The sequence below is a fragment of the Procambarus clarkii genome, chromosome 74 (assembly GCF_040958095.1).
Source record: "Procambarus clarkii isolate CNS0578487 chromosome 74, FALCON_Pclarkii_2.0, whole genome shotgun sequence".
Taxonomy (NCBI): Eukaryota; Metazoa; Arthropoda; class Malacostraca; order Decapoda; family Cambaridae; genus Procambarus; species Procambarus clarkii.
In genome coordinates, this window is record NC_091223.1 from 14,993,081 (window position 1) to 15,020,415 (window position 27,335).

Genomic DNA, 27,335 nt, shown 5'->3' on the forward strand with positions numbered 1-27,335 from the left:
ATTTCCCAAAACTGCCCATTTCTGAGGTAAGTGTTGAAATTACAGGAAGAGCAGGAAATAAAGATGCTTCGCGATTCCTTGGCTCGTAACCTTCCTGAAAATATCGAGGAAGAGCACGGCACGGCTCACGAGTGCCCGCTCTCGCCAATTGCTGAACAACGACCAGTAAGCAAGGAGATCCATGCCATCCCACCACAAGAAGTTCTTGGATCATCACATGAAGATATATCAGTTAATACCACTACTCTGGGCACTTTTGAACAGCAGGTTAGGATATAGACTGGCCAAGACATTGAGACATTCAACAAATATGGTTGCCTCACCTCATGCCAGGACTTCAGTGAACTCCATATCTGTAGCTTGAGAATTTGCCATGGAGCCTTACCCTAACTATACCTGAGAGAAAAGCTATAGCTGTTAAGAGAACTCCAAGCTGTGCTATGATGTTCCATTCATAGTTTGTCTTGGTACAATTTTTTAAGACACGAGAGGTGTAGTTTGGTTGTAAGCGCACTGCTCAAAATGTCTTGCTCGAATTTTTGTTTATACTTTTTTTCCAATGTGAATAGACAACGTGCTCTATGTAGAATGTGTTCTTTTCTAGATAGTGCATGTATGCGCATGTACAAGACAGTATATATTATAAACAGCGAAGTCTCAACCCAGTGGATTAATTGGGACTAGACCCTATCCATTAGACAAGAGTTCTGCCAGTGTGTAGTGGTATTTATTGTTTTTGTTATATTTATGTGTACAGTATACAATTTTATTTTATTAGCACAAATAATAAGAGTGTATATTTGGGCACGTAATATTTTGATATCAAAATCACATAGAAAAATATGGCTTTGAATAAATATGAAACATACCTGTCTGAGCAGTGCCATTTGGTTGCTTCCTAAAGGTGATCAGCCATGATCTGTGGACAAGGATCATACCATTCAGACATAAGATATTCTCGCTACCAGCATCCCAGGAATTTTTTCTACCAGTTCTTGGGAGGTCATTAAAGGTGCTAGGGGACTACTAGAGATAAGCTCAACCTGGCCTGGAATAACCTACCAGGGTGCATTTCATGCAAATTCAAGGCTGTATACAAGTTGTCCCTTCTGATGAAAGTATAACTACCAAAAGAGGTTTCCGTTTAACAATGCACTTCCTACCTAGTATCCCTAACCACTACCAGATTGCAGTATTGTCACCACAATACAATTTCCAAACCCCAGGTCATCATTTTTCTCTGTGATATTCACACAGCCATGTTGTGAATAGGAAAAAGGGTGGGACCTGGGGTAGCCAGACGGCATTCTTCAGAACTGTTGTACAGTATTCATATTTACTTAAAGCTGTATTTCTACACTGTTGCATACAATATCTATACAGTACTAAGATTCATTACACTTGGATGAATGAAAATTAAATACAGATAATGAAATATAATAAATAAAGGGCACTCAGTTGAGAGCAAGCAGCATGCTGACTGATAAGAAGACTAATGGGAAGTAGACCACCAACACGCTATCAATGCAGGCGGGGGAATGTTAGTAGATACCTGTTAAAGTCTCTGGACTTGCTCAGAGTCCAGAGGCTTTAGTAGATATCTCTTTGCTAAGATTAGGTTGGTCCTCCAAAAGCCTTGAGCACATATTACTTAACTAGTCTAAAGAGCTGAGGTATGTAAACTTTGGTAGAGGGGAAGTTTAGCAAGAGGTTGATACAGCGGGAGCGAGAGGTAACAATACGAGGACCGCACATAGTTTTGGAGTGATGCAATTGGGCATACAGCTTATATATGATAATACCAGGACACTGGCATGAAACCTTAAGAATTGGGCCCCCCTCTAAAATGCATTAGAAAGAATGAGCGTAAGTTTTTCACATCTATTTCTTTTGAATGAAGGCTAACAGTAATTTTTGTGTGTGTGCCTAATAGTTGATACTAGGTTGTATTTGTTACCTATTAAAAATATTTTATATTGTGCTAACATAACAAGATTAGATTACCACCTTTATCAGTGAAGGAAACTTGTCTTAAGTTAATGATATGCCGATTCCTTTACAAATTTTTCTTGCGTTTAATTTTCAAACCATGTATTATGCTAATAATTTATCTTTTGATATAAATGCTAATTAACTCTATTTAACAATAAATAAGTTTACTCATGTGTTCTCCTATGTAAGAATTTTGTTTTAAATCATTATTTTCCAGGTTTTCTAAAAACAAAAACATTCTTCTTTTGGAGTGCACTTAATCTGTTGGATTTGTTTAATGACTTCAATGCAAGATTTGTTTATTCCAAATTATAGGGGACGGCTGAGACCAACCTGAATTCACAAGAAGCTAAGGATGCTGAACGCAAAAAGACCAAACTAGAAATTGTTCTCAATAACAAGAAACCCGATGTGCCGGAGCCAGACCTAGCTAACAAGAGAGCATCATACGCTGAAATCAAGTTGACTTCTCCTCCTACCTCAAAGGACACTCCCAAAACTCAGGAGTATAGATCAGAAGTGAGTTCCTGGAAAAAGAGGCTTACTGCAAAAGTGAAATTAGAACTGTATATTGTTAGACGTTATATTGGAGTAAGGTGGCAGTGCAAGATTGGTGTCGAGTTGATGTTGAGGAGCTAGAAGCAAGATCAGAATGAAGTAGAACATTGCATCTAGTTAAGGGGTTGTGTAGATTTTAGGAAAGCACTAGCACCAATACACGAGAGAGCCCTCACTAGTACACGAATCTAATTACAGTACTGTATGTGTATTAGCATTAATGATTTTCCAATAACTAGATTTCTTGTCTGAGAGTTCATAATGTTTTTGTGACAAATCAAAATAATCATTAGAGAAAAAAGTGTAAAGGAAAAAGTAAAGACAAAGAAAAGTTTACAAACACTATACTTCCAAAGAAGATACTCGTAGGAATGTAATATTTTCCTTGATTTATATCCAGGTTCGTCACAATGTCGGGTGCGTGCACGGATTGGGAGATTCTCATCTGCAAAGAGCAAAGAGAGAGCGTATCATTCCCATCATGCTGGAAGATGATGATGATGATGACGATGATGATCTTACCACAAGTGAAAGTCTTCCCCATAATGATAGGTAAAGAGCTGCAACAAGTCTTTATACTAATAATCAAATATTTTACATTTAACAGAACAAATGTCTGATGATGTCTTAACATTATGGTATACAGGACTTAAAGGGTAGCAATACACATATATATATATATAATTTTCCTGTGCAATTTCACTCAATAATCAATTTCAATTATATACACACAAACCTTAAAGTGATAAATGCCTTTAAAGAACATGCTTAAAACATTTAATATGTGAAAGATTTTTTTATTTGTTTTATTAATTTTTCATGAAAGGAGTCCTTTGTTAGAGGGATACACAAAGGACATTTAAACACCCAACCTCTTGCTTACCTGGAGCTGTACACCTGGTGGTTTCCAGGCTACATTCTTAGTGATTTACAAGTTGCATTCCTGGTGGTTCCCAAGCTGTATTCCCAGGGGTTCACTGGTAGTATTTACAGTGTCTGTTAGCCAGGGAAGGTGTACACCTGGTGGTTTCCAGTCTACATTCTTAGTAATTTACAAGTTGCATTCCTGGTGGTTCCCAAACTGTATTCCCAGGGGTTCACTGGTAGTATTTACAGTGTCTGTTAGCCAGGGAAGGTGTACACCTGGTGGTTTCCAGTCTACATTCTTAGTAATTTACAAGTTGCATTCCTGGTGGTTCCCAAGCTGTATTCCCAGGGGTTCACTGGTAGTATTTACAGTGTCTGTCAGCCAGGGAAGGGGGGGGGCCCAAGGGGTTCCTGGGTTATGTGCCCTGCAGTCCCCAAGTTTGTGTACATTGGGATTTTTAGGTTTTGTACCTGTGTTTTATTTTGGGCACCTTGTTCGGTGGTTGGTGGGCTGTGTGTCTTGACGTGGGGGATGTTACCCCTTACCCTTAGGTTTCTCAAGCTCCATGCCATTGTGGTTCTGGACTTGGGCTCTGTTGGTTTGCCCGTGACTTTATGAGTATTGGCAGCTATCTCACAAGTCTGGCTGAAAGAACCCGCAAGATGCACGAGCAACACTAATTCCTGCAGGCAGGGACCAAATCCCAAGGATCTGCAATAGTCAGAGTTAACTCGAGAGAAGTGCAGTTATCTAACTGCATATTTCTATCTAATAGATACAGTGGAACTTTTTTAAGACATAAGAACATAGGAACTGAAGAAATATGAAGCCAAGCAAGGCATCGCCGAGTTATTCGCAACCAGGCTCACTCGTCCACATGTATGTATCTAACCTTCTCTTGAAACACTCCTGCGATCCCGAGTCTGTTCATTCTTGGTTATCTGTTAAAAAATCGACAACTCCATTCCCAAAGGAATATTTATGCAGGTATTTTCTGAATTTAAACTTAGCTAATTTGGATCCATTGAGTCATGTTCTATTTTATGTTGAATTAATATACACTTTGTTATACTATTTAATCCTTTTATATATGTCATTGATGTCACCCCTTACTTTTCACCCCTTTTCTAGAGAATGTAAATTATGTTTTTTAATCTTTCTTTTATAAGGAAGGTATCTAATTCCTGGGATTAACCTTGTTATCTTCCTCTATACACATTCACATTAATTTATTTACATTCTATAGCATGGTGAACAATGACCTGCAAAATCAAGGTGGGGGCCTAACAAGGGCAAGACAAAGCTGGAGAATAATACTTGATGTCTTATTACCAATGCAGACGAGGAGTCACAATAACGTGGCTGAAATATGTTGACCAGACAACACACTAGAAAGTGAAGGGACGACGACGTTTCGGTCCGTCCTGGACCATTCTCAAGTCGTCGTCGTCCCTTCACTTTCTAATGTGTGGTCTGGTCATCTTATTACCGATGCTTGTAGTTATGAATCAAAGTATCCTCTTGGCCTTTTTTCAAATATAGTTTAGGATCTCTACAAATCATGACTCCTAGATTTTTTTAATTTTTTTTATTTTTTTTATTCAGATTTGTCAATTCAACATTGCTCAGCTGATATTAGTTAGACTCAGAAATGCATTTGTCAGCATTAAACTGCATTTGCTGATCTTTCATCCATTTTAAAAGTTATATAATTTGTCTTGTAAAGAGTCCTCTGAATGGATGTCCTGTCCAAATTTTATATTGGTAAATTTGTAAATGTTGCGGTTTGTTTCTGTCGGAATTATTGATATGTATGGTAAACAAGTGAGGTCATTTAAACAATCAACCATTTACTCAGAGGCACTTTTCACATTACCCGAGGCCTAAATTATAGACGTGTTCAAATCTATGCCACGTAAGTAATGCACAGTATAATTGATTAACTTCCTCATTTTCTAATAATGCTCCATCTAAATTTAAAATAACAATTTGTGAGCTACTAACTAAACTCCTTGCTTTCAAACAAAATAATTGATTCCCAAATCATTATTACCTATAATGTGTGTACAGTATTTAGAACATTGTTTCCTTTTTTGTCATTAGTCATGCTTGTAATATGTTTCTTTAATTGTTTAGTACATCATTGCTCTAACCCACGGTCATTCCTTGTCAGAAGTAAACTGCTTTGTTTACTTATATTACAAGTAAACTTATATAACAAAAGAAAGTACAGTACCTTTCTTTTGTTATATAACCATCCAGTAATATGCCTTTTTGTTTTAAAAGTATATAACTTTCAGTATAATATTTATGCAAAATAGGTATTTTATAAACTGTGATGATTCACTGTAGTTATTTAAATTCAAGCTGTAACAAAGATTAGCCAAGAAAACAAGGATGTTGATAGTTCAATTCATGTGGAAATCTTACCCTTCGCAGGCCTGTAGGTCCCTCATCCTCTACAGGATCAAGGGTTACATCACCACAGCCTTTCCAGCTTCCCAACAGATGTACCTCTGACCCACGATCACCCTTGTATAATCCCTCACCCGAACCAATAAGGTTGGTTCCAGTGAATGTTTACCTTTGCCCTTAATTATTTCCTTGTTTACTCTTTAACAGTCTTGTAGCTGTGTCAAATGCATTTAGAAATAATGCCAGGATTCTTCTGTGCCCAGTTGCGAGACCTGTACCTATTACCTTGATCATGGCGGCTTATTCGGTATCGACTAAAGAGTTTACGAGCTCCAAGTCAAACCCAGATTATTGTTATTATGTTAACCATGATACACTTCAGAGTTTGTAATCTAATTAGTGCATATTGAGTAAGTCACTTTTATCAAGGAGAGAGATACAGGTCTCACAAGTGGACACTTAAATACTTTATAAATCCTGGTCTATGTTTTTGTGTCTACCTTACACGTCTCTCCATTTCCATGTCATTTGTAGGAAACTACTGTGTTGTTTACAAAATTAACACGTATGATATTTGTGTCGTATCACTCACTTAAATAGTGTGTATTTTTTTTCCCCCCTAGTCCCATTTTGAACTCTGGTGTTAGTGTAATGCATTAAGAGACTAAAGAAGATGAAAGAAAGAGTAAGCTGGATATTAATGAATGTAAGCAGAGATTGAGAAAATTATGAAGAGTTAACTAACAATTAAGATTGGAATTTATTCAGATAGTAAATTATATTTGATGGCAGATATTGAAACGGTATGCTGATGACTTTTTGAGTGCCAGTGTTGGGTGTTGGTGATATCATAAGTTTATCTTAGATGAAGGCTGAGACAGGGTTAATATTAAAAAAAAAATATATATATATCACTTCAATATATGATGAAATATGTCAAGATTTCCAGAATGAATCAACACAACTGGAAATTTATTTAGAGAAGAGGTTGATGGGATACACACAGCTTGCATACTTGCTTGAAATAATGGAATGAGAGTAATATTAAAAATAAGCTCAATATCATTCCATATATGCAAAAATATAGACTATACTAGTGCATCAATTTTATAGGGAAGTTCTTTATTGTAAAATGTAAGAGGTAAAAGATATTGCATATTGTTGTTAAGAAAATACAGTATATATATAATATATATATACAGGGTATATGACAATGTCAGACCACGGAGGAAAATGAAACAGGAATTTCCTTAAGTACTTTCGTATATTAAATACATCTTCAGAAGGAAGATGCCATGAAGATACATCTTCAGAAGGAAGGAAGATTCCTTCTGAAGATGTATTTAATATACGAAAGTACTTAAGGAAATTCCTGTTTCATTTTCCTCCGTGGTCTGACATTGTCACATTCTTAATCACGTGTTTATTTTCGTGATATACACACATACAGGGTATATATATAATATATATATATATACAGTGTATATATATAATATATATATACAGTGTATATATATAATATATATATTTACACACACATAAACAGGAGAGATAAGCAATGATGTTTTTTTGTTATTGATCTTGCAAAACATACAGTATACACTATAAAACACTGAGTGAGGTTTTCAGTGCCTCTATGAGGGTGTTCTATTTGTTGACAAGTTTCTCAACACTATTCTCTCCTCATATTCTTAATATGAATAATGTTTCCTCCATCCTGTTATTGTCTAAAGCATAATGAAATCCTGAAACAATTTATTTGGCAGAAAATCTCGTCGAGAACGAATTATTCCCATAGCAGTTGAGGGAGAAGGCATTGTTACGCCTCCGCCTCACATAGAAGAAGCAGCAGAACTCGGAGCAGCACGAGCACATCAAGCATTTTCACGCACACTGTCTTCCAGACCCAGTGCCCTTAAGTAAGATACAGTGTTTCATACATTATTTTCTCATTTAATTACACTTAATTTTGTTTTTGCATGTCTGCTCTTAGAAATTCAGTTTGGAGTTAATATGAAAAACACTTTTCTGGGCATTGATATTCAGTTGCCTCCCTGAGGTGAGATCTGCTGTTTCATCTGGACAAGGATCATGATAGTCAGACATGTGACATTCTCAAAACCAGTACCAAAGGGAATTTTTCACGTCCCTACATTGTCATTAAAGACGACAGAAACTTATGCTCATTACAGCCCAGAAAGATAGAGGTGCATTTCATACAATGTTAGAGCTGCGTAAAGAGTTTTCTCTTGTCGTTGGTTGTGATTGCCACCTAGCATCCCACTAGCAGTCTGGCGACCTAGTATTCCAGGATGCCACGACAACATAATCTCCAGATCCACAACTCATCACATTCTTCCTGATGCAACACGAGGTTGTAAATATGATTGAGGGATAGAAAGGAAGGAATTTGTGGCAACCGAATAGTATTGCACTTAAAGGTGTGTTTTCATAATTTTTCAAATCTTTATTTGTGAAGTATTACACTCACTTTTCTCGTACGGCAAACCTCACACATATGGACAATATAACTGATTAAAAAACAATGGGGGACTTAATTAAGTGCAGTAATGTGCTGCTAGAGCTGATGGACTAATGAGATGACAATTAGACCAACACCATACAAACCAAAATTAGTAAAAGGTAAACCCCATCCCATTCCATGTTTGAAATCTCAGCTGGGACATCCTCCTTGACCAAAGGAGAAGAGCCTGCCTACTTACTGTACTCTGTTAAGGAGCAGAAATAGAAGGATTGCTAGAAGTTAGAAATGAAGGAAGTTTGATACCAGAAGCCTCTTCACAGTGATGAAGCAAAGAATGATTCTCCCACCAAAATGGAGTTACTGGAAGTTCCAAAAAATGCATGGTAGGCCCTTGTACTCTATCGATGGACAAAGTGTTGCCAAACCTTCAGCCTCCATCTCCTGGTTTCCTGTGTGAAAGAAGTTTGAGGTCTCTTGGGTCTTACAGTCAAAGGATGAGGACAGAAACTGGCACTTTCAGGCAAATAGAAAACTAATGCACCCGATGTTCATGCAGCCAAGGCCAAACTTCAAGCTGCAGCCTTCCTGTTTTGAACAGATTATTCTCAAATCAACAAGAACAACACAATCCTCCTTAAAAATAAAGAGGGTCTTCATCAAAGTAGCAAAAGCTGGAACCTGATAGTACAGTACATGTATTTCAACACAAACCCTGTGCTTATGGTGGCTATATAGGCTTCAAGCACTGATGAGGGTTGAACAAAGCATCCACTTGCTCACAACATAGGTTACAGACCCTTAGAGTCAAAACAATCTTATGTACAGCACAAGTCAAGCCTGGCCTCAGGCCGGGCTTGGGGAGTAGAACAACTCCCAGAACCCCATCAACCAGGTATCAACCAGGTATCAGCAGGAAAAGTGTAGTTGAGAACAGGGATAACCCATCAGAATCTAAGAATTGGTGAATCTTAGAACTAAGAATCTAAGATGTCAGAATTAGCATCCTGACATAGCACACTGGTCGCACCTTCCTTTTTGCCACTCGCTGTGCTGTTGTCATTACGATATGTCTAACAATAGGGAGGGGAACTGCTTTAAGGTTTACAAACCTTACAGATAACCAGATTCACTACATCCGAGCAAAGGAATAAGGTGGAGCCTGTCAACAAAAGCACAACCTTGATGAGTTCACTCTTAACCTAATTTTACCTACAGCTGACAACAAAAGGTGAGAGAAGCCAAGTTGCCTGTCAAAATAAGATCTGGATTACTAAAGCAGTAAAATGCAACACAACACAGGGTGCAGAGAATTTGAAGTTAATGAAGTGGAAATACTGTACTTCAAGACCTCAGCCACAGTTGTGCATCACTGGAAATAATGCCAGCAAATAATTGAGATGAACAAAACAAAGTCTTGACTTAGTTCTTGTCTTTGTCTTTGAACAAAACAAAGTCGCACCTGGCTTTTTAGTAACCGTCTGCATATCTTGTCGTGAAGGCAGCCAGGATGCGCGAGTTGTTGGTATGGGGACTGTTTGATGGCGCAACTTTTTGTTGTCATCCATGGGATACTAGGTTGCCAAGTACGTGATAGGCTGTTAATTGGATATTGTATTTGGCAGTCACGTTTGATCACAATGGAGAACTGTTAACATGTTTTAGTTTTTATTCTGAACTGCATATAGTTTATTTACAATGACCTTCTTACTACCTTTGACAACTTTACGGCATCGGTGTTGAGAAAGTTACGTGCCAAACTATTGTGACCCTCAGCTACAGGATGCAGTAAGGACAACCAAATGCAATAGCTCTGAAAAAAATAAACTATCAATTTTAGGTATTCATTTACTGGTGGTAAATATGATAATTACATTAGCAAGAGGTATTAAGAATGTATTGCAGTAGTATTAGAAAGGAAAACAATACACACTTATTTTTAACTAGACGAATTATTGAAACTCATGTTTTTTAATATTTTTAAGCACACTTTATTTTATTTAGATTTTGAATAAAAATGAGTTTGCATCAAATATATTGCAATGCCCATATTTGTGTGAGTTTAAAGTTCTCACAATTGTGACCTGTAGGGTTTGGTTTATGTCCAGGAGGGCAAACAAGTGCATGTGTTGAGTAGTGTTATAGTATAATATTTAGGAAGAAGAATAATGCACTTTTATTAATTAAAAATAATTTGTCTTTATATTTTTAATAGTAATTTCAAAATATTTACTTTTAATCATATTGTATTATATATTTGATTTGTAAACCATTTGAGAGAAGCCGGCCTCATGTCCTTGCTTGTGTTTTGATGTCAGTGTTTCAAGTTGGGTTATTATGTTTCTATTTCAAGTAGAGATAAATTTAGAAGAAATTAAGAGTTTACTCATATTAAAATCAGAAATATAACTTTTCATAAGGCAGTGAGGTAAACTAATACAGTAGCTCAGTTGGTGGCTGACTATCGTGCAATACGTTACCAATCCCTTCCGGAATTTGTCAGTATTTTTATTTAACCAATGCAGTAATTTATTTTTATCATACAAAGATTTATCATAAGCTTTACATTCTTTTGTAAGCTTCATCCCTCCTTTTGTATAATGTTTTTGGAAAAACAAAATTTGTAACTTACACTCATGCAAATATGGTGAGCAGAAATGATATAAAATGACAAAGATGATATGGTTTACTCATCTCGTTATCTATATTGTCGATGCTTTGCTCCTGCCTAGACATGAGGAGTGCCTGCATGCACAATATTCCTCCAGATAGATTTAGTTGCTGACTGTAACACCTTAGGAACAACGCTTAAAGCATTTGTTGGAGAGTTGTAAGTGCTGCTTGACTCTCATGTGAGGAGAATGACTGCCATTTGCTCGCAACACTTATATGATATGCACAAATGTTTCAACAGGATAAACTAAATTCAACTAAAGCAAAAGGAAGGCCAAAAATGCATACTGAAGGGGAATAAATGGAAGGTAGTGAATAGAAAAATGAGAGTTATTGAATGAACTAAATGTGATAAAATTTACAAAAAATATATAGTCAAGAGTAAAGAAAATGTGGAAAAACTACCAAGGTGTAAGTCATTGCGTGTGGCTAAAATGTAATAAAATAAATTTAAATGTTAAGAGTACTGCATGATATGAATCGAGGTGTGCTCTGTACAGTACTAGGCCCGCATGCTGCCACAGCACTTTGTAATAAAATAAGCTTGTGTCTATGTTGCCTGTGCAACCTCTATTTATACTAAATATCTAGTTGTTATGAACTTCTAAGGTTCATTACTAGATATCTTTATTCAGTACTGTCTCTTACACGATAACTAAATTTTCCTTGCATGATAAACAAATACAGTATCTCTGATGACCTATTTAGTTTTAAGGAAATAAATAATACAATCTCTCCGCCATTAATCGTAATATTCTATTGACCACTTCCAGTGTCAAACTAAATGAAACTGGCATTACAAGCATCACAAAGTGGTGAACTTCATGCGTGCATAGAATGCAGGTATACTGCATCATGTACCCCTTAACATATGTAGAATAGTACTATCTCCAACATGCTTGAAATTGTAAATCCAACTACTGTACTGAAGAACTTAACACAATGCTTATTTTTCTGCAAGGACCCCTCAGTAGCTTCTCTAAGCATATGTTCTGGTTCCTAAGTGACAATTACTCAAGGCTCTTAAGTATCCTTGCAGATTGTCTTGTCTCTAAGATTCATTCTGAACTAATGAAACCCCAACACCGCCAGGTGGTGGCTCCACTGGAGCCGAGGGTTGAGGAGGGTTGAGGGTTCTTGTTCTCTAGTCAAGAGCTTTGCAGCAAAGTTATTTCATTAATAAAAATAAGGAATTCTACTTACTTAACCCCTGCACTGCACACCTGGTTTCGGCAAAAACTTCTTGGGGCAATTGTCAAGGACATATTCTTGTTGTTTTTATAAATATTCAGGTAAATTTAATGTCAAAATGTTTCCAAACTCAACTATTTTCATTTAAAAACACAAAGAGTAATGAAAACATTAAAATATAGCCTAATTAAAATAAATAGCACAACTCTCAGAGCGCCTAAAGGTGCTTTGCACAGTGCAGGGGTTAAGGTTTAACTATTGAATCTTGTTTACGTGGCTGTATGCAGAAATTATTGCTGGGAATATTATGCATGCAAAATATAATGTCAAATTTTTCTTTTTATTAGTCTGGAATGTACTCGCCCATTATTGTTTGGATAACCTGGCTGCTTGCAATTTTTGTGGGTGGTGTCAATTCTTTTTGCTGGAGACAGGTGTGTCACAATGTTGAGATGTTTGTGGCGTGCGTTCTGTTTCTTTTGTTAGTTCATCGCTGTTCTCTCCCAACTTAGGGCATTAGGTGTTCTGTCTTTTGGTTCAGGTGATTGATTTTTACTTTTACAGCCTTCATTCTTGGCCCAAAATTAGACATTGACTGGCATGAATTTCCCCGTTCCCATTAACTGCTACAGAGCACTAGCAGGAATTAGGACTGTCTATAATCACTGGAATGGGGACCCACGAGTCTGTAGCTCCTCTCACAAATTACTATAAGTGCTCTTGTGGTGGAGGCATGGTTCATGTGGCTGTCTATTTACCACACATTCTGCACAGTGGGCGCTGCTCGTAAATTTTTTTGGACACTACAGACAATAGGTCACAATAACGTGGCTGAAGATATGAAGACTAGACCACACACCAGAAGATGAGGAGATGACAACCTTTCAGTTCGTCTTGGACCATTATCAAGTCGATTGTGGTTTCATCTTAGGGACACTAATTCACTTGAACTTTTCATTAACCCCAAAACCCCCCTTCCCATGTACTAAGGTTTGCTCATCACAAATAATTCACTGAATGGTTAAACTCGGTTAACCCCAAGCTTAACTTAGTGCACGTGAATAAAGGCAATATGTAACTTTAATCTTTTTAATATTGGTATTTCAGTGGCTGATCTCATGGCATCTTTTGATGTGCCTGATCATCCATAGCCTTGTTACAGATGTGTTGCCAAAGGCCAACTGACCTCTGCATGACTTTGTCCTTTATCATCTCCCTGAACTAGCTCTTCGTCCAATTTTCTTAGGGAAACAAGACGACAAACAAGGTTGCGTGTCTTTGTAGAGGTTGTGTTCAGTCCTGTATAATTGTCAGTGTCCAGTAGGAACCAGAGCATATGGCCGAGGGCTACCAAGGCACTGCCGAGAAACGGGCATTTTTAACTTTTTTATAATATGATTTTTTCAAAGGGTTTCATCATTAATTATGAAGGTATATATGAATTTTGTCTTGGATGCCTTTAAATAACACTGAATTCTTGGGTTGTTGAGTTATAGTAGACTGAAAAATTGTGTGTCACCTTTGGCTTTATATAATTGAAAGACTTTATTTACAAGTATTCACCATTTAGCAGAGTTCATTATGTAGCATTTAAAGACTTTAAAAGTTTTATTTTAATTGTGAATGAAAGCTCTTAAGGACTAAATGCTTACTGCACTAGAGCTTTTGCTATTGCTAATGACTGCTCGTGCTTGGCGACTTGGGCTCAGCAGTGGGATGACGGAAGGTGAGGGAGAAAGCGACACACTGTCGCCTACAGGTACTGTGTCGTGCCCACCACTACCACGTAGAGCTCCTACTGATCTGGCAACAGTGCCCATGTGGCAGCGACGGCTCTCTCACACTAACAGGTATTGGCTCTTCTTGCATGGCTTATGAGCTTTTGCTGAATGTCTGCATGGTCTGAACACAGTCAAATTTGACTGTGAGCAGTTAACAGTCGTATTGAATTACTGAACTGCAAAGTGTTACTGATCCTATTTGTGTGTTATTCAGCAACTAAATGATTTTTTAATCTCATGTGACAGGCTGGAGGATATAGTTCTGATTTGTTCTTTGCATGAGTTATAGTTCACTCATGCAATGTGAATTATAACAAAATAAATGATGTTGTATAGGAAAAAATAAGGATATGTCCTAATGTTATCCAATTTTCCTCATTATGATAAAAGTTACATAGGAATTACTACTTAGAACTCTTGCTGCAAATGTATAAAATAAATGTGATGCAAGAATGTAATTCGAAAATTTGTGAAAAGCAAGAAAAATGAGCACCTTACCCGTGTCATAGTCATGCTGTGACTGGTTGATGGGGTTCTGGGAGTTGTTCTACTCCCCAAGCCCGGCCCGAGGCCAGGCTTGACTTGTGAGAGTTTGGTCCACCAGGCTGTTGCTTGGAGCGGCCCGCAGGCCCACATATACCTGGTTGATGGGGTTCTGGGAGTTCTTCTACTCCCCAAGCCCGGCCCGAGGCCAGGCTTGACTTGTGAGAGTTTGGTCCACCAGGCTGTTGCTTGGAGCGGCCCGCAGGCCCACATATACCTGGTTGATGGGGTTCTGGGAGTTGTTCTACTCCCCAAGCCCGGCCCGAGGCCAGGCTTGACTTGTGAGAGTTTGGTCCACCAGGCTGTTGCTTGGAGCAGCAACTTGGAGCTTGGAGCTGTTGTTGCATAACTGTGTTATGAGTAACTATTACAGTCACACTGTGACTGTATTTATGAATGTTTGATTGTTTATATATAAATACCAGGCTTTTTTTTCAGCTCCAGCTTATGTACTGAATATCCATGTTGGCAGGGGGTTGGGGGGGTCCCTTGATGTGTATAGAGTATTATGGCCCTCTGCATTGAGGGGGAGTAGGATTGTGGTACCTGCTTCTGGTAGGCTATGAGATGGCCACAGATGCCTGGCATGTTAGATTTGGCTCTAGTGTATTGAAGTATGAACTCTGGGGCGTCTATACAGAATGAATAAATGGAGGGAAGTTTTTTTTATAACACAATAAAGGGTAGGTCCCGCAGGTATGGAAAAAATGGATAGAGAAGTCTTGCAGGTATAAAATGGATGAGTGTCAGGAAAGTTTTGCAGGTGTAAGGAGATGAATGAATAGGGAGGTCTTGCATGTAATTACCCCAAGTGTAGTTTCAGGTCGAGAGCCACGTTCATGGTGTCCCGTCTTCCCAATAATCTTTGTTAAATGACGCTCTGAAACAATTGTTGGTTTTTAATATCAACTTCTCACTTAAATTTTTCCAACCTTCTACAACTCTGTTCACAAAAGAGAATGTTCATATATATTTTGATACCTTTGTTTCATTAATTTTAATGTGTGTAAGGGATACCAGCAAAGAAGCCATGATATGAGGAGTACATACTCGGTTAGCTTTAATTACTTTAAAGTACATACTTTAGTTAGTTAATTACTTAAAGTACAGTTAATTAACAGTATTAATTAACTAAGTTAATTAATTAAAGTACATACTTTAGTTAGTTAATTACTTTAAAGTACATACTTTAGTTAGCCCCATTAGGAGTGATAAGATCTGACTAGAATAACCCATGGACAAAATATAAACACAAAGCCTGCACATTATGTCCAGCAAATCCTGAAGGAAGAACACCACACTGGAATCATAACAGGAGACAACATGATAGACACCCATAATGTGTTTACTATTTGTGCCTGCAGAGATAGTAAATAAGTATGTGTGTGTGTGTGTGTATGTACATGTACATACTGTACATTAAAAAGGAGGCCTGGTCGAGGACCGGGTCATGGGGACGTTCACAGGAAGAACCAGTTCTGCTCTCAGTTTTGGGGACTTAATCCCCTTGACATAGGGTAGGAGTTCCTCTTAATTTTTTCCTCTTGCTAACTTTCTTCGCCACAAATCCTTCAAAATGTGCTTTGTCGTCTTCCTCAGGAAACCGACTTGATGTAGGCCAAAGTTTTTTCAATCATTTCTTAGTGTTGTTTGCTTTACCTCGTCCCATGCACTAGCAATAGCCCACATAGCTGACTTTATTGTGAAGACTTTATAAAAGTCCTTAATTATCCCCTGGCTGATTATTAAGATGTCTGGCAAACATCCTCTTGTAGTGGTGTTTAAGGTTCTTAATTATCTCTTGATCCATGGGTTGGATCAGTGAAGTTGTATTAGGTGGTAAGAATGTTCCAATGATATTCCCATTTACTAGCTCATCACCTCGTGGATGCGTTGCAATATTATCTAGCAGCAGCAGCACAACTTGGCTGTTTTGTGAGAGGCCAACACTTTTCAGGTGCTCCTTCACCTTGGGTACAAAGTTTTTATTAAACCACTCAGCAAATATTACTCGAGACATCCACACACTTGACTGGTTCTTATAAATCACAGGGAGGCACCTAGCTGACTTTAAAGTCATGGGGTTTTTGCTAATTCCAATCACAATTAATTTCAATTTGTGCGTGCCAGCTGCATTCACACAGCACAACAAAGAAACTCTGTTTGTTCTGCTTATAACCACCTGAAGGATCATTCTCACCACTGTGAGCCATTGTGTCTGTGGGTAACATGCCAGCACAAACCTGTCTCGTCATTATTATAAATTTGCTCTAGAGATAATTTTGTTCCTGCACCATCTCTGCAAATTTACTTGAATACTTGTCAGCACCAGTAGCATCAGCAGACTGTCTTTCACTATGTACTCTAATGAACCTAATGCCATGGCAGGTTTTCAAGCTTCAGAGCCGTCCATCACTGTATACTGTACATACTTCTCGGGAATTTTCATTGCTTGGTGAAATTCACGTGCCTTTCCCATGAGCAGCCAGCCTGTCACTGGCTTCTTCGTCTCCTCACGCTACTGTTTGTACGACTCCCACACTGCATTGTCAACACTCTCCACTTTTGCTTTACTTACTACCTTTCTATTTTGCACTTTCACTTCTAGAGAAATAGTAAAAAATTATAGTGCATTTCGAGCTGATATGGTGCACGAATGTTTCTAGATTGTGCCGATATATCCAACAAAGTCACAGAATGAACACCCCAGTCTTGTGACAAATCAAAACAATGGGCCATGAATCTGTGATGTCACAGGGTAGAAGGCACTAGGGTGGCGCTTGACACGGTCAGGGGGCAAAGTAGGCTATGTAGACCACCTGCCAGGCTGCGAGGCCTGGCAGACATTTGCCCGATGAGAAACCCAAACTATTTTATGCGAACCTCGCGCTTCCTGAACTTGAATAACCGATCCAACCCCGATCAGCAAATTGGAAGTTTCGGATACATAGCGTTCGCAAAGCACGTGGCTATCTTTATATCAAATTGACAAATATATTACATGTATAATTATTCTTATTACTCCATTCTTAGTCATTTCCTAGCACATAATCAATGTATTTGTAAGATGTAAAAAGTTATACATACATAACACACAGCTCCAAAAGCAAAATCTCACTCCCCCATGAACATTGAATGGTAAGCACATTATCACAGAAAGTAAAAAAAAATTATCTTAACTGAATACCAAAGGTAGTGATAAGCTGAATGGTGTGTAGATGAATAAAACAAGGTGTCATTGCTGCAGACTTACTTTCTACAAAACTAAAGACTTACAAAATATTAAGAAAGTATTTGACTTGATATTTGATTTTTATTAGCATACTGTATATGGTAACACGTCTTCTTTTTATCTTGTAACTGTACAGCAGAGGACGAGCATTCCTGTTAGATCACAGTGAAAGCTTCAGTTCAGCGGGAGAGGAAGAAGAGGAGGATGAAGATGATGGTTTCCAAATTCTCACAGCCGAATCCTTATTTTCAACGTTACTCAACCGAGTTCGTTCACTAACTCGTAAGATGAACGCCGATGAAATCAGAACTGAAAGGAGTCGGCGATCATCAAATCGACCTACTCCAGAACCTAACATGGCCCCAAGTAGTGCCGGGATTGGAGCAGCACACTCTGCTTCCTCAGGGTTTTGGTCATCTCTCTACAATTCACCACGGGATTCTCCTGCCAGGTCCAGTACCCCGACCGATGTCTGACTTTTAAATGTTTTTTTTTGTTTAGCTATACAAAATAATCATAGAAAATGCAGTCACAATACTTTTAACATGCTACAAATAAAAGTAATAAATATTAAATTGCCCTGTTCTGACAACTTTAAGAATGTTACCAATTTCATGCTTAATGTCACTTGTCAAGTGATAACCAGTTACAGCATTTGGTACAAGACATTTCAAACATGTATAAATTGGGGTAAAAATTTAAATGTGATGTCTTTGTTAACTTAAATTGATTACAAGGTACATAATTATATAAAATTGCAAGATCCACTCAGTGAAATGTTTCAGGCATTTTCTGGAGGAAGCCGCCATAGCTTGAGGGAGCCACCTGGGCCCTACCAGAAAGAGATGCGTTATTACATTGAACACTGGATTTTTGCCAACTTGCCTTGCAGCATTGAAGGGTCAGAAATGCCTTGTAGAGAACTTACATATAGGATAGTCATTGACATAAAATCTGAGCATGTTCAAAATGCCAGACCATCCATACTTACAAATGAACACATTTATGTTCCTGAAAAAATGATCTGGTGCTCTGCTTAAAATGTCAGGGATATTTGTAGTGATAATAGCTGCTTTTACTTCATGAGTCTGATACACTCAGTCTCCTTGAGCTACTTGGACGGGAACGTCACTTGATGAGCCACGGACAGGAGATAGGGGTGGGTGTGGGGGGTGGTCTACCTTTCACTAGATCTGGATTCATGTAAATGCCTTACTGTTTTCATCTTATTGCATCTTTCATTGCTCTTGAAATTATATTTCTTCATTCCAGTATACTTTCATGGAGCTTTATTATCATTCATTAGATTAGGAAGGCAATGTGACACTACCATTTAGGTTATAGAAGTCTATTGTGGGATGAGATAATTGATTTGGTTGATGTCATGTCCAAGGGCTCATGCCAAACATGATTATGGCTTTATGAAATCATATACAATATACCGGCACTCCCACTCAAATGAATAGTGGCATTCAAATACTGTATAGGGTCAATGACTATATCTTGCTCCAGGCTTACAAAACATGTTGGCATATAATACACTGATGTGACTAATTTTTTTGATGGGATATACACCGGAGGGCAAATACTGGAGTAGGTAGACATTCAGCTTCCTTATATATCTAATACAGTATATATATATATTTTCACTTATTTCACAATGGTATTATTAAGTGATGAGTGGTAACATACACTTCAGTAATCATGAAATTTGGAAGTACTGCAGTAAACAAATATACAATATCAGTTAATGGTAATGTATTGGAATTATTCCAAGAATTGTTGTGAGCACAGTACTGTACTTGTATGCTATATAAAGAAGAGGACACTACCATACTTGTACTAAGCTTACCTTCAGCTTCATGAGAGGATGCCTGTATGTAAAGCATGAAAAGCTTTATCTAATATTTTCCTCTATAATATATATCAAGTCACAACTAAGGGTAATGTATTTTACAACTTTATGTTTTGCTAACTTAGAATCGCAATTAACAGGAGGATCTCCGAGACTATGTCGCGTAGTAGCCTTGGGCGGGATGATGACACACTAGGGGGACTCAGCTCTCCGATATGGACCCGCAGTGTTTCCCGAGACACCTCTGATGCCGATACACTGTTCTCAGAATCTTCAACTCCATTTGGTACATTGCCGAGAGGTACGCAGTAGTGTTATCATCCTGGATCAAGAGATTCAATCATTGGCAACACCATGCTTTTTTTTTTTAATTATCCTAGAATAACATTTGAAATGTGACATGCCAATTGATATTAACTGGTAATTTGGCAAAGTTTTAAGTTACTTGGTGCAGTACTGCAGTACTTGCAAATTTCATGATAACCAACCCACAATAAGAACTCCAAATTGGCGAGTTACTTTGTGTTGCAGGTAAATATTATTTGGCAAGTCAAATTTGATTTACAGTTTTGTCCAAATTGAAGTAGATGCCTTTTTTGTGTGCTTACAAATTAACATAACTCATTTCTGGATAACAGCCTGTGCAGAAGGCAAACCTTTCACTTATCAGCAAATGTGTGTGACATTAAGACGGCAGCAGACGATTACACTTGGCTATATGTATTTAAAGCTTACAGTAGTTTAGATCTTCAAAAGAAAAGCTTGGGGTAAGTGATTCAAGACTATCTTTAAAAAAAAAAAGAGAAAAAAAGAGTGAAGTTGACATACAGTACGGTATTAATAATTGTGCCTGTTCAGCTCTTCATAGTAAGTAGCCTTCAATATGCACCAAGAAAGGTATCTAAGCATATTTTTGTTTGTAAATAGAAATAAATTTAATATGATCTTTCACTTAAATTTGAAGACAAATTTTGTGCAGCTACAGTAGAACTATCGAGTACTTTGTTATGGGATATTCATATCTTTCTCATTCTGTATCCCGGTATACGTTACAACTTGTTAGGAGTTGATGTCTGGTTTGACATTAGTGTATTAGGGAGCCGGTCAGCCGAGCGGACAGCACGCTGGACTTGTGACCCTGTGGTCCTGGGTTCGATCCCAGGCGCCGGCGAAAAACAATGAGCAGAGTTTCTTTCCCTCTATGCCCCTGTTACCTAGCAGTAAAATAGGTACCTGGGTGTTAGTCAGCTGTCACGGGGCTGCTTCCTGGGGGTGGAGGCCTGGTCGAGGACCGGGCCGCGGGGACACTAAAAAAGCCCCGAAATCATCTCGAGATAAGAAGATCCTCCGATACCAAGACCCTATTCTTGTGAACCTTGAGCCAGGGTCATGAATAATCCACATTTCTAAATATTGAGCATTTTTTGGGGATATTTTATCACCAAATGTTTGAGAATTTTATAGCAAAAAAATAGGATATATCACTGCATATATTCAAATGCAAATAATATATAAATAAAGATTTTTAATATAAAAGTAATACAAATTCTGTATAGTAAAAACTTGCCAATTTATTTATATATACAGTATACTGATGACTATAGACATCTGCAGGAATTTAAGTAAGATATCTTTAAACTTGTACTAATTATTTTAATATTCATCTAGTACTGTATATAGTATAAATTCAGCTGTTGTTGAAGTGATGACATGTCCTTGGGATTCCAGAGTCAGGTTTCAGATTCCTCCCATACCCCATAATCCTACATGGGATTAATACAGTACTGTATGGCCCAATGCCTGTATGCTCTTTGGTTATCCAAATTGCTATTCAAATATGGCAAAATTTTGCCACATTCAATACCCGGCCACTATCTTTGCTGGAGAACCCAAATATTTGGATCAGTGGGCTTCAGATAAATAAAAATAAATAACAAATATATACCTATATGCAATTGACGATCACACAACACTGATCATTTTATGCGGAAAATCCACAGAGAAAAATGAAATGAGGTGAACGTTTCGGCTTTGTTAAAGCCTTTGTCAACACCAGACTGACTCAAGATAAGAAGATCACCAGTCAGTCTGGTGTTGACAAAGGCTTTAACAAAGCCGAAACGTTCACCTCATTTCATTTTTCTCTGTGGATTTTCCGCATATACCTATATATTATTTATATTTTTATGACCGCTTATCTGAAACCCACTGATTTTTTGCCGGAAAAATGTTTCTGGCAAAACATTTTTGCCAGAACAATTTTTCTGGTGTGTGTATATACATACGTATATATCACCAAGAACTCTAAATGACCCGGGCAGGATTTGACCCTATAACGGCTGGGGGCCAGATTCACGATGCTGTTATGCAAGCACTTCACGAACCTGTACATCTTTTCTCAATCTTTGGCGGCTTTGTTTACAGTTATTAAACAGTTGATGAGCTCCGAAGCACCAGGAGGCTGTTTATAACAATAACAACAGTTGATTGGGAAGTTTTCAAGCTTGTAAACTGCTTAATAAATGTAAACAAAGCCATCAAAGATTGAGAAAAGACGTACACGTTTGTAAGTACTTGCGTAACTGCTTCATGAGTCTGGCCCCAGGATCACCCCGAAATGTACACGGTACTGTGACCACTGCACCATTGATCATCTAGACAATCAATGGTGTGGTGGTCACAGTACTGTGTACATTTGGGGGGTGATCCTGTCCGGGTCATTTAGAGTTCTTAATAATCAATGGCTCGGCTGTTGTCATATATAAAATCACTAAGAACTCGAGAGTTCTTATGTGATACAGTACATACATACATATGTATTTTGTTTAATGTACTGCATATTCAAAAGTGTCACATTGGAATACCCAGTGTCTCTGGACTGACGTGTCACCATTTTACCTAACTGTAATACAAGGAGATGATTATTTCTCCATATATATATATTGATTTGAAACATTGAACAAAAACTTTATTTACAAAAAATATTAATTCTATAAGAGAAATAGATTATGAACTTTGTACTAAGAAGTTAAGATTGCATTAAATGGTTTAGAGTAACCTTCTTACGTTCATGCAGAGGTTAAAGTAAAACAAACAAAAATATTGGGAAAATAAGGGACCTTTCATATTTAGTATAATGTCTTTTACAGTATAAATTAAAAAAAAAATTCTTGCAAGATACAATACTTAAATTGGAAATTATTAGACATTAATAGTTTTAGATTCGGTATTTACAGAGGATTCGAGTATTGCATGCTTTACTTCACTGCTACATTCATGAAGATTTAGAATAACTGAATGGTCACTTACCTTTAATTATTATCAATCCCATGTCTTGTTTTACAATGCTGAGAAAACCACGTAAGTACTTGTTTTGTGTCATACTAATAGTAATGTATTATCCTTAACTGAGTGTGTAGTGAGTGCTGTGGTGTGTTTGTTGCAGTGAGAACGCTACGACACAGCCTGCATCTACCGCCTCCCCGCCTCCTTCCAGACTCCTTCTTCCTCTCTGACATTTCATAGCTCACCCCATAGCATGGTCGTAGTCCAGCTGGCTGTAGTCTCTCATCGTACATCCATCCTCTCAAGTCATACTAGTGGGATAATATGGCACTCAGTAGTACTTCAGAAAGTTTATACTTGACTGATTTCACAATCAAGATGGAATTCACATTTATCCACGTTTAGTGACCTGCATCAGCTCTACATTTGAGTGATATCTACAGTTTCTGATGGTGGACACAACCCTGGTAGCGTGCGTTGCTTACATCCTTAATATTTGCTAAACACTTGCCTATTACCTGGAAATAAAATAATTGTTGGACATATGAACATTTGTTGAATGCAGTATTTTCACATTCATGCATTTTTAGTTCTCAATACTGTAGTACTCAGTACTATAGTAGTCTTGATTTCTTTAAGATTTTTAATGTTTTAGCTGTCATGTATAAAATTTGTAATTTTAATTGTTTGTCCCAGTTGAATATTATAATTTCTCATGACCTATAGATTCTGCAAATGTTAGTCAGTAAATCAACTGTCGCCTAGCCATACCTGCATCCTGCAATGTAAGTTCTTGTGTATGTGAAAAAAAAAGTGTCGCTGCAGGCACGTCTGTTAGTGCATCATGCCTTATGATTATAGATTTTACTAGACAGTTAACCCCTTTGGTGTAATTGTTATATAGTGAGATATTATACACATAGCTCATATATGCATGCACACGTGTGTGTGCATGCATATATATACAGTAATATCTGGAAGATGTTATTGAACTTGTTTATGTTTAACTTCTAAAATAATTTGCATTCTTCACTATACACAAATTTGTTTCCCTCGAAACATTTCTTAGAAAATTTGGGTATCAGTCTCATTTTGTAGGGAAGATCTTGAAGTTTGTGAAGCACTGTAAACAGTGAGTGGTGGGCGGGTGTCCCTTGTGCTCCGAGAACGTCAAACTCGAGCAACACTTAGAGCACCACTCACTGTCCATTGTGTAACTTTCGTGCCAAGCTTTGTGCCATTCATGGATGTAGTTAGGAAAATTGGCATTCTTTATTAGGAGATTGCTAGTGATGACATATATACTCTTCTACAGTGATATAGGCTCAAGCAGAAATGAATCGTGTTTTCAAATAGCACCAATTGTTACCTTTTTTTAAATAATGTTATTACTATTTATATTTTACTCAATCATATTGTTATAATTATAATGTATTTTACATTAATTATATTTTATGTGCATTTTTATTATAGATATTATTTTTATGCATGGGTAGGAGTGATGCTTATGAAATTTATGAGTGATATAGGTAGACGATGCCACAACTATGCTAGATGTGAGACGTGTTGTGTTTGCATATTAACAACAAAGTGCCAAGTCTCTGCATGTGTTTGTTTCTCCACAAGCCCATTGGTTCTATTTTTATCCCTATAAGTACAACAATGTTTCTCAGTGGCTTCCCTCTGTATTCCTAGAAGATATGTCACTGCTTACCGCCATATATTTTTCACCTTATTATCACCCAACTTCAGCATTTATAAACTTAAAAGGCTCAGTTGTGTAAATTGATTTAGAATTCAAGTTTACGAGTCAATATTTGCATCTAAAGGTGAAATATGTAGAAAATAAAAACATGTTCTTTTCCTTGACCAATGAATCTTTACCAAGTAAAATTGTCTTGCTGCTAATGATTTTATATTTGAATGGGGAACTGTGCATATTTGTGTTTCAGTAGAGGTGGTATAGGTGAAGTGCAAAGTACGGTAATGGGAAACAAATTTATGCATGTAGATAACGTGATTACTGTATATATAAATGTACAGAACACGGTAACAATTTTTGTTTACAGTTAGGATAAAGAATCTGAATTTATTACCAAAGTTAAATTAAAGCCTTAATTCTATAAATGCTTATGGTATCATATTATATATAAGATATGGTAGAATAGGACTTGTGTAAATTAGAATGGCAAATGTGATATTTGTTTAAATCTAAAATATATTGACTTGATTAGTAGTACTCTTATGTTGGGGCTGAATAACAAAGATATTTTATCATTTTATTTTTTTAAATAGACCAAAGTGAAAGCAAAGTTGCTTACTCAATAATACTTAATCAGTATTGTTTATGAACTACAATAATAAGATTATTGGTTGTTCAACCAAACTACTTCTCCAAATATCCTCACAGCACCAGAGACCAAAGACAGCAGGAAAATACGGACTGCAGTATTTATGCAAAATCCCAATTATTATTTTGAAAATGCCGTCTATAGCAACAGAATATTGTTGTTTTAATTGAACTAAATAAAAATAGAAAATGTGAGCTGCATTATATAAAACAAATGCCTTTCAAAAGTTATTACAATATGTAATTAACAAAAATGCATTTGTGAACATACAAACAAACTTATCTGTAGGTTAACAAATATCACCTTGTGTGCATTAGTTAATTGATGGGTAGAGCAAAGTCGACATGAGAAAGTTTTTTATAAGTGCTTCCGAGGTGGAAACAGTGACGACACGCCATCAAGGAAACATTGATCTGGTCGTTCCAGGAAGACTTTCAAGGTCTACCCTTGCTGTAACATTAAGGGTACTCCCCAATAAATGTTTTAGAACATTCACTGGACCATGAACAAGTCTTCCTGGGACTACCAGACCAATGTTTCCGTGTCATCACTGTTTCCACCTTGGAAGCATTTACAATACTTCCTTATGTCTACTTGGCTATACCCAACAATTAACTTATTTCCTTACTCTGGTGGGCTGCTTCCTTGAAAATAATGATTTGAGCAGTGGTTTCTTTATTTAATTCTTTGGTAGGTGCCATAATGTCATACCACTGGTAACTGAAATAAAATATGGCAATGTGCCAAAGCAGGACATGCAACACATCTGCTCAATATGAATGCCCGAGGGCAACTAAGCATTCCACCTGTGTGCCCCATGGAGGTAGCACACACCGTGACGTCATGTTCCTGGTGCATACTTCTGTTTACAATCTTTCATCCACAGACTATCATTCTTGCAACAAGTATGTGCCGCCTTAAGCATGGAGAAGGGGGGCATATACTTTTTACGAGTACTGTACTGGCAGCAAGGATCAGAATCTTGCCCTTTCCTTGAGCATACCTGGAGAGGGTTCCTAGAGGTTTTTCTCGAGCCTGGCTCAACTTGTGATAACTTGGCCCACCAGCCTGTTGCTTGGAGCAGCCCATAGGCCCATATATCCACTACAATCCTGTTGGTCCGGTATTTCTTGCAGGAATGTTTCTAATTGCTTCTTTAAATAGTTCACCCTTGTGCAGGAATATTTCAAATACTTGCTGGGAGAGTATTGAACAGCTGTGGACTTCTGATGTTCAGACAGTCTCTCTGATTGTGCCTGTCACCTCTACTCCTCACTGGTTCTCTTCTGCATTTCTTTGCATCTTTTCTACTGTGCAAAATTTTGACCTGGCCTTCCAGTATCTTTCATGTATATATTATTTGATACCTCTCTCATCTCATTTCCAGAGTACATTTTGAATGCTTTCAGATAGTCACAATAATTTGGGTGCTTTATTGTGTCTATAGGTACTGTATATGTTCTTTGTATTTCCTCTACTGTATTTAGAACTCTCGAGGCAGGACAGCACCAGTAATTTAAATAGTATTCACATCGCTGTGGAATCTCTGGATTTCAACTTTCTCATAATCCATTGTATCATTTTTTTACCTGACGCTACATTTGCTTCATTACCTTCACTAAATGTCAGCTCGTCAGACATCATACTTCCCAAATCTTTTACATGTTATTTTCCCTTACATAAGTAGGTCTGATTGTATCTTGTACCCCATATTTCATTTTAGTTCATCATTTTGACCATACCTAAGTACCTGGAACCTATCACTGTTAAAACCATATTTTTGTTGAACAAAGACTTTATTAAGCAAGGCAGCTGGGTGTATCAAAGACTCCATACACCAAGAGAAACCATGTGAAAAAGGGATCATAAAATCTCAAGAGAAGTGTTCAATATAAATGAATACAAAACAAAACTCAAAGTTATCCCAAATACTACATCACTGCTTCAACTAAGTCAACATCATTATCTCAAGCCTCAGATAATCCTTGAAAATCTGCAGGAAAAACAGGAGCCTATTTCTCAGTAGCTTCCTTGAACTTTCCCCCCATGGAACTTAACATGGGCAACACCCAACACAACATGCGATCGTAAAATGGAAAACACTACACT

General features: G+C 37.4%; 1 protein-coding gene across 1 annotated transcript in view; it reads left to right on the plus strand.

Annotated features, from left to right (window-relative positions):
• The window catches only part of LOC123767354 (uncharacterized), a 126,182-nt gene that overhangs the window by 78,870 nt on the left and 19,977 nt on the right, over nucleotides 1-27,335 (plus strand). The window contains 8 exon segments of the mRNA XM_045756985.2: nucleotides 46-267; nucleotides 2,308-2,511; nucleotides 2,951-3,102; nucleotides 5,858-5,980; nucleotides 7,600-7,752; nucleotides 13,892-14,029; nucleotides 17,872-18,186; nucleotides 19,731-19,891. Of these exon segments, the coding sequence (XP_045612941.2) occupies nucleotides 46-267; nucleotides 2,308-2,511; nucleotides 2,951-3,102; nucleotides 5,858-5,980; nucleotides 7,600-7,752; nucleotides 13,892-14,029; nucleotides 17,872-18,186; nucleotides 19,731-19,891 (1,468 nt within the window).